The 14,599-nt window shown below is 38.3% G+C and overlaps 1 protein-coding gene across 1 annotated transcript in view; it reads right to left on the reverse strand.

Annotated features, from left to right (window-relative positions):
* The window catches only part of Gbe1 (1,4-alpha-glucan branching enzyme 1), a 239,138-nt gene that overhangs the window by 184,394 nt on the left and 40,145 nt on the right, over window positions 1–14,599 (reverse strand). Inside the window, exon 2 of the mRNA XM_057765932.1 lies at window positions 9,302–9,471. Within this exon, the coding sequence (XP_057621915.1) occupies window positions 9,302–9,471 (170 nt within the window). The remainder of the gene's footprint in view (window positions 1–9,301; window positions 9,472–14,599) is intronic.

The raw sequence follows: 14,599 nt of genomic DNA on the forward strand, positions 1-14,599 counted from the left end.
AAGATAATATGGTAAAGTGGTTTCATAGTCTTTATCTGGACAGGTACATTCTATGACATTGTCATGAAAACAAGATAATGTAACAAAATGTTTTGGGATAAAACTTTTCTTTAAGGCCCAGGTAACTAACTGTATTATTTGCCTCAACTTAATGAGCATCTCCATAAAAGAGTATTCGTCTTCCAGGCTTCATTGATATAAGGCTGGTCCAGATTATTTGAGTAATGAAAACAAAGTGCAAATCACAGATCCTCCCCCTCTCAGAAGATCAGCAGGGTCCAAGAAGATGTTTCTCCATTTCCTGGATTCCATAAAGAGTCTGACACATTGGGCAGAGCCACAGCCTGACAGCCGAAGCCAACATGAGTGGAAAAGGAAGGCTTTGTCATTGAAAGCTATAAAAATGCCACACCACAGTGAAACTTGGCTGGAGCCATCCTAGATTAGAGAAGGAGAATAATACAAAAGCAAGCGATGTTGGACTTGCAATGTTGTATTATAAAATGTTTACAAGCCTATCAACATAATCTGTAAATTTTAGATCAGTGCCTCTCAAACTATGATGATGAACGACTTATTTATTTTTAATATGGAATCTATTTCAGATACTCCATAAAATTAGGAAGATTATTTCATTCAAACAAAAAACCTCTCAATGTTTAAGACAATTTCAATATCACTGGCCCTGTTTCGGAGCTAAAGGATGGCAGTGCCCATATGCATTTTGGTGGTGGCAGCAGCAATTAGGGGCCTGCACACGTGGCTCTGAAAATTTGACTGAAAGAATATGAAAGGATTCTCTCAAACAAAGACAACAAATGTACTTTGTAAAATGTGAATTTCTTCTTCAAGAAGTTTTTAAAATACAGGATGGCGCAATAGGAAAAAGTGAATGTTATACACTATACAACTCTGAGTACTTAAATTTGATTTCCCAGATACTAAGGCTGAAGGGGAAAAAAAGATACCAGGAAGCTGTCGTCTGGCCACACACATACAAAGACACACACACACACACAACCACACTCTCACACATAAATAATACTAAATTGTTTAAAAAAATGATGGAGGGCAATAGCTTAGACTTCCTCAGTTTGGGCAAAATAGACTATATTAACTTCTATGAGGTTCAACTATCTTTTGAAATTAATAGTAATTTTCCAGCAAGAAATAGCATTTAAAAATGCATCTTCTCTTCATTAATGCAACATTGAACATGAAAAAATTGCTTCATATTTGCAAAATAGGGCCCAAAACAACCCAGCCAGGCAGGCAAGATCAACATATCACATTTGTCTCCCACTGAGCCACATGAAGATACATGGTTACAGAATTCAACTCTATTTTCAAATTCAAATCCTTCATTTTAAACACCAACTCATGACAACGTACTTCTTTTTTTTTTTTTTTTTTTTTTTTTTTTTATGTTTTTCGAGACAGGGTTTCTCTGTGGTTTTGGAGCCTGTCCTGGAACTAGCTCTTGTAGACCAGGCTGGTCTCGAACTCACAGAGATCCGCCTGCCTCTGCCTCCCAAGTGCTGGGATTAAAGGCGTGCGCCACCACCGCCCGGCGACAACGTACTTCTTTTAAAACTAAGTTTGTTCTCTCAAAGCACATCCACCTAAAATATTCTCAGGTCATACAGAAAAAAGGAAGGAAGGAAGGAAGGAAGGAAGGAAGGAAGGAAGGAAGGAAGGAAGGAAGGAAGGAAGGAAGGAAGGAAGGAAGGAAGGACGGACTTAAGTCCTGAAAATAAAAAAAAAAAATGTAAAGAGTTGTTAATTTCTAAACTGATTATAAAACAGGACACTGACTATAAAACACTGTATGCAATCTTTTTAAAACAGGAATCATTTTCCAGAAAACAAAATTAAAGGACGCATATTCTTTTCTTGCAATTCTGAGACTTGAAGATGAATGAGCCTTAATGTACTAGGCAGGCACTCTACCACTGAGCCATATCCCAGCCCTTTATTTATTTAGTCTTTCATTCATTTCATTTTGATAGTTGAATCTCTGATACCTGCTACAGCATTCTGAGTTACTGGGATTCTCGGCTATACAATCCAAACTAGTCTATATTTTCTTCATTTGTTTTTTATTTTTGTGGTTTTTTTAAAGTATACTTTTAATTAAATTTTTAATTTCAAAAATTATTACAGCTAAATAGATAACCACTTAGATAAAAGTATTTTTATTTTTCTTTGTTACCTAAATATAATTAATTTATCACTTAACAGATGTAAAATATTTTGCTGTAGATTTTTAAAGTTTGATAAAATCAGCATAAAAGAATTTTTCATTAATTACTACATAAAAACATTAGGAAAATTATGTTGGTTTCATTGTTTGTTTTTTAATCCCTGAAAATAGGTAAAAAAGTAATATTTCAAGTCAAATTCTTGCTGTATGACAAAGTAAAACAAAAGGAAATTTAAAACAATCAGGATGTGGTTAGAGGTTAACTACACAGAACCAGATGAGTTGGCTACTGACTCAATTTATCAGCTGGTTTTTATCTTCATTAACAAACCCACCACAAACAATATTTTATTTGGTTTCCAAATCTAAAATCGAATGTAATTTGTGAGCTTATTAACATCTATTTTTTTCATTGTGAGCATAAATATAGACACTAGAAGACTTATAATAAGATATTCTAATAATCTTGGGCTTGAAAATATACTGAAAATAAAAAAATGTATCTTCTTGTTCAACTAGTCTGAGGAGGGGGGTTAAAAATAGATAAGATTTATTTAAAAAGCAAAACAAAACAGAATCTGTTTTGTAAGGGAAAGGGTGTGACTAGGTAATGTCTTTTTTTTAAAGATTTGTTCATTTATTACATATGCAATGTTCTGCCCGCATGTATGCCTGAATGACAGAAGAGGGCACCAGATCTCTTTACAGATGGTTGTGTGAGCCACCATGTGGTTGCTGGGAATTGAACTGAGGACCTCTAGAAGTGTTCTTAACCTCTGAGACATCTCTCCAGCCCCAGGTAATGTTTCTAAGGGTGTATCTGAGCCAGATTATTACCAACAATAAAATTCTGTGTTTTAGACTTGTGCTTACTTGCTACCCCACACACTCACTGAAATAAATATTCCTTTCGATGCATGCTCATAAATTTGTCTCTGACTTATAAAGGTTCTGCTTTTGCAGTGCAGGAGACGTCATCCAGAGTTTCCACTGAGGAGCCAACGCAGCTCCCACTGAACTACCTCCTGATTAAAGCAATTTGCTCTTGCGGTCTGTTGGTTGGCTGACTGGTTGGTTTCATCCTGTTGCTCTAAGACAGTCGCACTGGGGGAATCCAGATAAGCCATCAACTTTCCATGGTCTCCCTGCTAAAGTCACAGATGTACACTACAACATTTGGCTTCCGAGAGTAACAAGTTTGTGCTACCGTGCCCAGCTTCAGAGTAGCTGCTGCTGGCTAAAGGCAAAACTCTTAAGTGATATCTCACAAGCACAGACCCTGAGATGAGACCCTGTCAAGATGGGCATAAAAAGAAGTTACCCTCTCACATTAACTTAAAATTAATTGGTTTGATAGTCTAATATCTCTAAAATATTTTTAATCGTGACTGATTTTAATCATAATGCCATTTGCATTACTATCCTACTGTAGAGTTAAATATAAAGAGATTCACTGACTAAATCTGATGATCTTCATCACCTTAACCATTAAATAAATTCTGGTTGATCAGAAATCATGTAGAAAAAATGCTATCTCCAGGACATGGAAAGCATTATAATTGGGAAATACATTTCATAAGAGGTGGAGATTTAAAAATCAGTTCAATGCAAAAAGAGAAATTTAGCAGAGGACTTCTTTTACATTAAAATAAGACTATTATGGAGCATCTCAGCTCAGGCAATAAAGGTGCTGCAGCCAAGCCTGAAAACCCTAGTTAGATTCCTCAAACTCACATGATAGAAGAAAAGAACAGATTCCTGCAGCTTGTCCTAGATATCCACATGTACATTTCAGTGTAAAACACAAGCAAATGCACACACACACACACACACACACACCAAAAAATGCATATTTTAAAACATGGACCACATGATGTGGGGGTCTCCTATGTGTTCTGTGATTACCATTAATGAATAAAGAAACTGCCTTGGCCTGTAGATAGGGCAGAACTTAGGTAGGCGGGAAGGACTGGACTTAATGTTGGGAGAAAGAAGGGCAGAGTCGGAGAGAGGGAGAGACGCTATGGAGCCACTGCCAAAGTCAGACATGCTGGAACTTTGCTAGTAGGCCACGACCTCGTGGTGATACACAGTTTAATAAAAATGGGTTAAATTAAGATATAAGAGTAAGCCAATAAAAAGCTAGAGCTAATGGGCCAAGCAGTGATTTAATTAATATAGTTTCTATTGTGGTTATCTCGGGGCTAAACTAGCCGGGTGGCCAGGAAGAACAAGCGGGCCCTCATCCTACAACCACACAATTTTAATTTCACTTAACAAACTCTTTAAATCATTGTACTACCTTTAATAGTTCAGCATTAAACTTAAATACATTACTTAAAAATTTTAAATCTTATTATTCAAACACCACTGGTAGCTTTAATAAATCATGACTTGTAATAACGTTAGCATCAGAATGTCCTTTTCATAGTTTCTTACCTATATTTTGATATTTATGAAAAGTATTCATGAATATGGTAGAAAATAAAACACCAGTATTAGTTTATTTGATATTCTTATACTACTTCTGGGGGTGAGAATGTTATATTGAAGGCCAGTAAGATGGCACAATAGATAAGGGAGCTTGCCACCATGCCCTCAGATCTGAGTTTAATCCCATTAGGTAGAAAGAAAGAATCGACTCCTGCACACTACTGTCTAACCCTCACAAGAATGGCATGACACACACACATACCAACACACATACAAAATAAATAAATGGGGGGGGACTTCAACTTGAATACTTTCAATCAATAAACTCTCAAAAAATATTCACAGTATAAGAAAAAGAAATAAAAAGAAGTCATAAAATTGAGTTCTGGGTGGTTATAAATTAAATGTTAATAAGAAATCTAGTTCCTTATGTGGCTATTGAGAATTTGAAATAACATTCATTAAGGCTACTGAGAAACTAAATTTTACATTAATTTAATTTTCATTAATTTTATTATTTTATTAAGCTTAATATTTAAAACTGTTATTCATGTCAGTTTCTAAGAAAATTTTAACTAAGTTGAAAAACTTCTGGGTCTGTGAATCGACTCTTAAACTGATAATTTTGTTAAATTAAAATGCATGCCATGTATCTCTCATGAAAAGGTAGCATTTGTGATCAAATTTGTGATAACCCAATTTCAAAGACATGGTACAAAAGGAGAATAAAAGGGTCTGCCAATGCGTTTTAAAACAATATATGGTAATTTCATAATACCTTTATATATTGGGCTAAATAAAATATTATAAAAACTCATTAAAGTGTTCTTGTACTTCATATTACTACAAAAATTCTTGAATTATGAAAGGTAGATAAATTTTATTTCTCTTGGACAGTTCTGCCTTATTCAAGACCTAAAACTTCTGCTAAATTCTAATTTTTATTCAAGACAAGGTCTCATTATATAACCCTCATCTGCAACTCCCTATGTAGCCCATAACTGACCTTAAATTCATAAAGAACTGTCTACCTCTGCCTCTTAAATGCTGGAGTTAAAGTCAGCTAGTGAAGTCCTGATTTGTGTATTGTTTGCAATGATCCCATCATATGAAGAATGAAGGTTCAGACCTATGAGAAATTGGCCAGGCCTTCCCCATATAGCTAAGGCTCAAAGGAACTGCCGAAGATTTCCTCCGGTTCTGGACTGAATGTGAGTGTCGGCAATGAATGCAAGTATAAGTGCTTAACAAAAATAGATCAATGTGTGCAAAACCTAGCAACTACAGCTTCCTCCTCCTGTGTGACTGCTGCCTGAGACTGTTCCCCCACAGAGGCCTCCTACCCTAGCTAGCTAACCCCTGCCCTTGTGCCGTACAGAACAAACATGCTGAAGTTTCAAGTTGTTGCTGCAGGTGACACCACTCCATCAAAGTGCACCTAACCTACCTAACCCCAGCTTTTCTGTAAATGTATCTGTGTGTCTATCCTTTCTTCTTCTCCTCACCACCCCAGTTAGGTTTCCAGACCCAGGCTTCATAGGTCTAGGTAGCCTGCGTGACCATCTTTTGCTCTGTTCAATTCTTTAAGGCACAACTCACATATAGAAAAACTTACATAAGGCACACACATACACATAAATAGTTCTATATTTTTACATTGATACAAGCAACTAGCCACCTGTGGTAGTTTGAATGTGATTGGTCCCCATAAGCTCATAGAGAACGGCACTATTGGGAAGTATGGCCTTATTGTAGTAGGTGTGGCCTTGTTGAAGGTATAATGGTCACTGTGGAGGCAGGCTTTGACATCATTTTGCTTAAGCTTCCCTCATTGTCACAGTCTTCTTCCTGTTGCCTTCTGATCAAGATGTAGCCAGCACTATATCTGCCTCCATGCTGCCACATTAGCCACCATGACTGATTGAACTTCTGAACTGTAGGTGACACCACTGAACCATAATGGATCAAACTTCTGAACTATAAGCAAACCACCACAATTAAATGTTTTTCTTTATGAGAGTTGAGGTCACCGTGGTGTTTCTTCACAGCAGTAGAAACCCTGACTAAGACACCACCATGGTGGTTTGAATGGAGTCACCCTACCTCAAGATCCAGCAATACCACTCTTGGGAATATACCCAAGAGATGCCCTAGCATACTACAAAAGCATTTGTTCAACTATGTTCATAGCAGCATTATTTGTAATAGCCAGAATCTGGAAACAACATAGATGCCCCTCAATGGAAGAATGGGTAAAGAAAGTGTGGAACATATACACATTAGAGTACTACTCAGTGGTAACAAAACAATGACATCTTGAATTTTGCATGCAAATGGATGGAAATAGAAAACACTGTCCTAAGTGAGATAACCCAGACTCAAAAAAGACGAATATGGTATGTACTCACTCATAAGTGGATTCTAGCCATAAACAAAGGACATTGAGCCTATAGTTCACAGTACTAGAGAAGCTAAATAATAAGGTGAACCCAAAGAAAAACAAAAATAGATCCTCCTGGAATTTGGAAGCAGACAAGATTGCCAGGCAAAAGTTGGGAACATGAGGGTGGGGGTGGGGTGGGTGGAAGGGGAGAGGGGAAGAGAGAAGGGAGAAGGGGAGGATTGGGGAAAGCTTGGGGGAGTGGGATGGTTGAAATGGAGGAAGGGCAGATATTGGAGCAGGGAGGAAGTTGTCTTAATTAAGGGAGCCATTTTAGGGTTGGCAAGAGACTTGGCTCTAGAGGAGTTCCCAGGTGTCCAACGGGATGTCCCCAGCTAGGTCCTTGGGCAGTAGAAAAGAGGGTGCCTGAACTGGACTTGTCCCATAGTCATACTGATGAATATCTCAAATATCACCATAGAACCTTTATCCCGTGATGGATAGAGATAGAGACAGAGACCCACATTGGAGCATTGAACTGAGCTCCCAAGGTCCAGTTGAAGAACAGAAGAAGGGAGAAGATCAAGGAAGTCAGGACCACGACTTGAATGGTATAATATTTATAATTAGCAAAAAAAAAAAAGTATACCCATAGGCTCACATATTTGAACACTTGGGTGGCGAGTTAATGGTAATTTTGGGGAAGTTGTAGAATTTTGAGAATGGAGGAAGTACATCCCTGGGGCAGGCTTTGGAGGCTTATAGGCTCACCCCACTTTTAATTCAATTCTCTCTCTCTCTCTCTCTCTCTCTCTCTCTCTCTCTCTCTCTCTCTTTCTCTCTCTCTCTCTCCCTTTCTCCCCTTCTGAATTCTGCTTGTGGTTGAAGATATATCTCTCAACTTCCTCCTCTAGATATCTGTTGCCATGCCTCTTCTCCAAATCTGGATTCTGCATCTGGAACTATGTGCCAAATAAACTCTTTATTCTGCAAGTCATTTTTTAGCATGGTATTTTACTACAGCAACAAAAAGTAGCTAATATACTAGCACAATAACTATGGCTTAAAGCACTTTCATCATTCAAGACAGTGTTGCGAAAGCTCCTTCTGCTCCTTCAGCCAATAGCCGATGAGATACCAGCCCATTGGGGCGTGGTCTCTCTTTAAAAAAGCAGACAACAGCCCTCTGCAATCTGGAAGGGAGCCTAGTCACCAGAATCAAAGCCGGAAGCCAGAGAGCGAGCGGAGGGCAGTGGCTGCTTTTTTAAAGAGAGAGAGACCACGCCCCAATGGGCTGGTATCTCAGCAGCTATTGGCTGAAGGAGTGGAAGGAGCTCCCGCAACAAGATGGTACCCTTTCACTCCAATCCCCTGACAACAATAATCTGTTTTTATCCCTATACCATTGGCATTTCCAGAATGTCTATAAATAGATTAATATATCATGTAAAATATTTCAATCTGACAATATCCAAGTCATACATAGCATACGCCTCTATAATACTAAAGATTATGATCACTTTCTTGTTTCTTTTGCTGATATCAAAGACTGCTTGACAATGTCTGTCTAATTCGGTCATTTCATTTTCAAAACATAGCTTTATTCCTTATTATTTTATGGATTTGCTTATCCTCCAAGCATAAGGCATAACATGCTGTCTTACAACTTTTCTCTAGGTCCTTCCAACCATAGACTACAAATTAAGAAGTCTTGTTGCTTGACACTGAACTTTTGTTTGTACTCTTAACGGTGTCTAATGTAGGTAACAGTACAGATGTCAAAAGAAAGGGATGATGAAGATGACAAAGACAAACAGCATTTGAGTGATCGAGGTCCCTGTCTAGCAGACAGAATGTCTACTGTGACTGAAGACTCAAAAGCAGTACAAGGCAGCAAATAAACAAGAATTGTGACACCGCTAGACACCTGCAAAGGCTCCTGAGGCTATCCATGTCAACATGTTCAGCAATATCGATCTTCTCTTTTGTAAGAACATGGCAGCAATGCTGGGTAAGGTTCCAGTACTCTTTCTAACACTATTTTCTCATATCCTGCTATTTCTTGTGCCTAGTAGTCTAGAAAGTAAAGATTCATGAATACACATATCATGATAGCATAAGCAACTGGACCACGTGATGTAAAATATTTAGTGAGTTCTACGACACTAGCTGAAAAGTCAGATAACTATTTGAATCATTAATATTAATCTAATAAAACATGCAAATTAAATTGGCATGACAGAACAATAAAATATTAATATCTTCAATGCTTTCAAAATACTCACTGAAGTCTCCAGTAAGAAAAACTGCTTCTGCTCCCGGGGCCCATTCTTTGCAGTATATGCCACCATCGGCACTTCTGTGGATGCCAAATGACTCATAGCCTCTGGAAAACTTATCGATCCCACCTTCGTTTTCTCCAATGTCACTCAAAATCTGGGTAAACTTCTTATACCTTTGAAAAAGTTCAATAAAAAAGAAGTTAGAAAGTTTGACTTCCAAAAGGAAGTAACATAGTCAAATCGGCAAGAAAATAAAATTACAGCAAAGTTTTACAAAATTTTCCTGAGGCTCTGTCAGCTCTCTGATCTCTTTGTCACAGCCCCTCAGCTGTGTCTTTGAAGCAAGAAAGGGGCCACAAATAATATGTTAATGACAGTTTGGTTGTTTCCAGTGACTATGATTACAAAAGCAGGAGGTGACAAGTCAAATTTGACCTGTGGGCTGCAGTTTGTCTACCCTTACCCTAAATCATCTGAGCATGGAAAGAACTCTTATCATGCCTCATCACAAAAGCCAGTAAGCACAGAGGGAAACTGAAGATTCCCAGGCAGAGAAGGACACAGCAAGATTATTGCTGCTCCATACCCTCCTCCAGATTCCCAGCATTCCAGGATCATTACTGGCACATTTAAAAAGAAAAAAAAAAAAAGAAGGAAGGAAGGAGGAAGGGTAGAAGAAAGGGAGGAAGGAAAGAAGGAAGGAGGAAATATAACAACAAAAACTCTACTTATTTCATTAGTCACTGCTTATATCTGAAGCAAATTTGGAGAAAAAACAACAAAACTAAACTACTAAACTGTGAAGCATATCTTAGTCATGGTTACTACAATTATGATGAAACACTATGACCAAAGCAACTTGGGGAGGAATGGTTTATTTGGCTTCTAAATCACTGTTGATCATTAAAGGACATTAGGCAGGAACTCAAACAGAGCAGAAACTTGGAGGCAGAAGCTGATATGGAGGTCATGATGGAGTGGTGTTTACTTGCTTGCTTTGTGTAGCTTGTCCAAGAAGCAAGACCGCAAAACCAGGAGGTTCCAACTACATGGGCTAAGTCCTTCCCACATCAATCACTAATTAAGGAAATGTCCTATTGTCTTGCCTACAGCCCCTATTAAAAAGGCATTTTCTCAAATGAGGCTCCTTCCTCTCTAATGATTCCAGCTTGTGTCAATATGGCATAAAACTAGTCAGCATAAAGATCTTTTACATAAAAAGTAAAGATATGCCTCAAGATGTACTGGTATTTCATTTGTATTTTAATAAATAAAGATTGCCTGAAAATCAGAAAGGTAAAACAGCTGCACTGGCCAGCCTTACAGACACCAGGCAGCAAAGCAAGGACACACACCTTTAATCCCAGGAACCACACAAACTTGCCAAAGGAAAAAAGAAAAAGAAAAAAAAAAAAAAAAAAAAAAAAACAGGCAGTAGTGGTGCAGCCCTTAATCCCGGAACTAGAGAGGATTATAAAACAGGAGAAGACAGCTCTCAATCTCAGTCTCATTCTCAAGTATCCTGCAGGCAGGATCACTATTTTTGGACTAAGGTCAAGGTAAGAGTCAGTGACTGACTGCTTTGCTTTTCTGGTCTTCAGGTTGAACCCACTATCTGTCTATGAGTTTTTATTAATTGTGCTTCAGCAAGATGAATCTCTCTACAGCATCTTCTGCAAATCTATAGGGAAAAAGAAAGGATGTTCCGAGAAAGATGGTATGAATCTAAATGGAAATGTACAGGGAACATATAAAATCATGGAGGCTAACTAATAAAGCAAAGTGAACTTAGTTAAACAGACAAGAATCTATATCTACTTCATGCTATACAGTAAGTGATCTTAAAAACGAGTCCAACAAATGTAAACTAAAGAACTCTATAACAATTAACAGAAGGAGAATTTAAATGTAACTGAAGGCCTAAGGAGAGAGAGACAGTCAGGTGGTTCCGTGAGAAATGGTGCTTGCTACCAAACCAGCTGAACTGAGTTTGATCCCTCGAGCCTACATGAAGAACGGAGAGAATCAACTCCTATAAAACGTTTTAAGTCCTGTACACACATACACAAACTAAAGCAAGGTGAAAAGAAAAAGATGATAAAAAGATGTGCTTCAGGAAAATAACTGATAAGTTAGGATAACTAAAAATTACAAATAATTGCATAATTAACAAGTAATTAGTAACTAATTAAAATATTAACAAAATATTAAATCGATTAAAAATAAGCATCCAAAATGAAAATGAACCAAACAAGGAGAGGAGGTAACTCTGAAAAAAACAAGAAAAGTAGGTTTAAATGACAGCTTTTTGTAAATAATTAAATCTGTATATGAAAAAAAAGACCATGCCGTATGTTACATTTTGAATATAATATGTTTCCCATGGACTCATCTGCTCAAGCATGGTCCCCAGATGGTGGTGCCAATGTGAGAACTTTTAGCAGGTGGAGCACAGCTAGCGGAAGGTAATCACTGAGATGGTGGTCGGTGAGGGTTCTTTGGAGCTGGTCCCCTCTTTTCTTGGCTTCCTGACTGTTATAATTATACTGGCCTGCCCTGTCACCTGGGTGACATGCTCTTTAAGAGGAAAGCTCTGCCCACTCCTGATCTCCCAATCTCCCACTTCCCTCCAAGGCAAGCTGATCACCATGCTTCTTTTCTTCTTTTTCTCTCTCTACCTATTCTCCACCCATCCATACCTCCTACTCTCTCATACCCTCATGTACTCACTAAATAAACTCTCCATAACCAAGCTCTCTCTGCATGGTGTATCTGTCTGTCTCCGACCCACTGTGGGACCTGTCAGGGTCACCTGTGTCATAAATCATTAACAATTCCCCCATCACACAGTCTTACTACCATATTTTATCTGGGGCTCATAAAAAACAGAGCCAGGCACAAGCTATTGCAATTCCTCCTGGTGGCCCATCAGAACCTGAAGGTAAGGGCCTAGTGCTGAAGAGTCGAATTATAAGAAATGTAGAAATCAAGCGGGAATGGAGCTAGCAGCATTCTCTCTGCTGGCCATGTCTAAGAGTACTCCAAGGTGCTAATCAGGCTGATGAAGAGAAAGGCCTTCAACAGCCTTACCCTCAGGCCCCACATGCTAAAGACCATGTACCAGGCAAGATGAGAACCAACTATTTTCTGAACTGGATTTGAGGCCTGCTCTGCAGGAGCGAATGCACAACTGGTACTGAGTTAAAAGCCTGTTAGTCTAAGTAATTTCCCTGTATGCCCAGAGGTTAGTGCTGCTGTGAGCTTAGGTTGGAGAGGCCGCTTCTATCACAGTAGGCAGTAATTAATTCAGGGACTCATAACTGGTCCAAGTGCTGAGAATAAGTGACTGTTCAATGTCAGCCCTGGACTGGACATCGCTCAGGGAATGTCACAAGAGAGAGGAAGAGGAGGGAATGTAAGAGCCAGAGGAAGGGCTAGAGTGCTGCTGAATACAACCGATCGTCCCACTTGATAAGGCTTTTTGGCCCAGTAACTCAGAGCAGCTTTGAGTATGTGCACAAGACTGACTCATGATTGGACCTATCAACATTCTGTCATAGAAGTGGGCGGGGTTTTATGAGGGGAGAAGATTTGTAAACAATGATTGCTTAGAGATCTCACTCCTTTCTTGGTATCTATAGAAAGCTAATGGTAGCAGGGGTAAATTATCCATGCACCCGTAGGTAACTTTTCAGCTGTATTACCAGAAGAAGCAAAGCCTGACTCAAATCACTGGGCAGGAAAATAAAGAGAGAGAAAGGAGAGAGAGAGAGAAAGAGAAAGAGAGAGAGAGAGAGAGAGAGAGAGAGAGAGAGAGAGAGAGAGAACACTGAGGGGCTGTGCATTGTGGTTAAACCACAGAGAAACTCTGGAACAAGTATTACTACAAAATAGGGCCTTGGCTGACAGATAAAAAATCAAATTGAAAAATAAAATATGGTGAAAATCACTCACCACCAAGTAAAAATTCATTATAGATTTTATGCTTTCTAATTTCCTGAGAAGGCTTAGATGAACATCTGCAAAATAACATATAATTAGGTAGAGAGAGTTACATATGAATCTTAACAATATTTTTTCATTTTATTTTAATTTCATTCTTTAAAATAAGTAAAATGAGTTAACATTAAATGCATCATATGCAATTCACTCATGTTTATGGATTTTTCTGCATTCTCCTACCAACAGACTATCATATAAAACTAATAAGAATGCTATTCCTTTGAAGTATTAATGATTGATTTTGAAGAGAGGGAGACTGGCTTTCTGTGGTTTTGCTTGTTTGGTAGTTCCTGTGCAAGGTTTCTTTTCTTGTCTTTCTTACTTTGCTCTCTTTTCTTCTTTTATAAAATGTGAGTACTACTTTAAGAAATTAGTTTTCTATAACTCATGATTTTTATATTAAATCCGCTAGATAGTCTTATATAATATTCATAGCAATTTCACTAGGTATGCAAAACTCTGTTTGTAAAATTTACAGAACTGAAACCATGTGAAATAGAGTTTTGGCGGTAACCTGGGTTTCTGAAATTGTTACGGGCTGAGCTCAGATATAAAAAATAATGAATGATAAACCAGCACCGTAAGTTAGCAGGGGAAAAGGCATATCTAGTAACACAGTGCAACTGTGAGCCTGTCATTAAAATGTTATCCTTAAGTACATAAAGCCATGAAAGTCCAAATCTGAACCTTCAGCCCTAATCCCTACTAAATGACCAGCCAGTGTGGACAGGGAGTAGTTGGGGTCATGGCGGGGAGGGGGCGACAAATACTCAAGGTTCTTTGTTGGAATACAAAAGAACAAAAGAATAATCTAGCATCCATCATTCAAATCTCAAATCTCAAAAACTGCTTTATTCAAGCAACTCCCTTTTCAGAAATGTATTCTTCAGACACATTCCATAAGAAGAAAAGCACCTATGTATAAAATTATGGCACTGTTTATAGCCAACTTTGGGAAATAATCTGTCTAGTGTACAATGGGAAACTAGTTGAATAGAATTGCAAAATATCCAAACAGGAAATGGCAGTTGGGCCTCTAAGAAGAATGAGGTCAAACAAAATGTGCTAATAATGGAATAACGTGCAAGGAAATCACTGATGCACTGCAGTCTTAATCCGGAGACCCAGCCTGCATTCTTGGTAAAGCTGTGCAGGTGCTGTACACCTGAGGCATTGAACATATGGAAGACACACAATATGACAAGAGAATGCTTTGCTAGTGAGGTTGGCCATGGAATGCTGGGAGTAACAAGGAAACGGGAGCTGCTTTGATACAACCAACACAGGTACCACTGCCCT

Source organism: Chionomys nivalis, chromosome 3 (genome assembly GCF_950005125.1).
Source record: "Chionomys nivalis chromosome 3, mChiNiv1.1, whole genome shotgun sequence".
Classification (NCBI taxonomy): Eukaryota; Metazoa; Chordata; class Mammalia; order Rodentia; family Cricetidae; genus Chionomys; species Chionomys nivalis.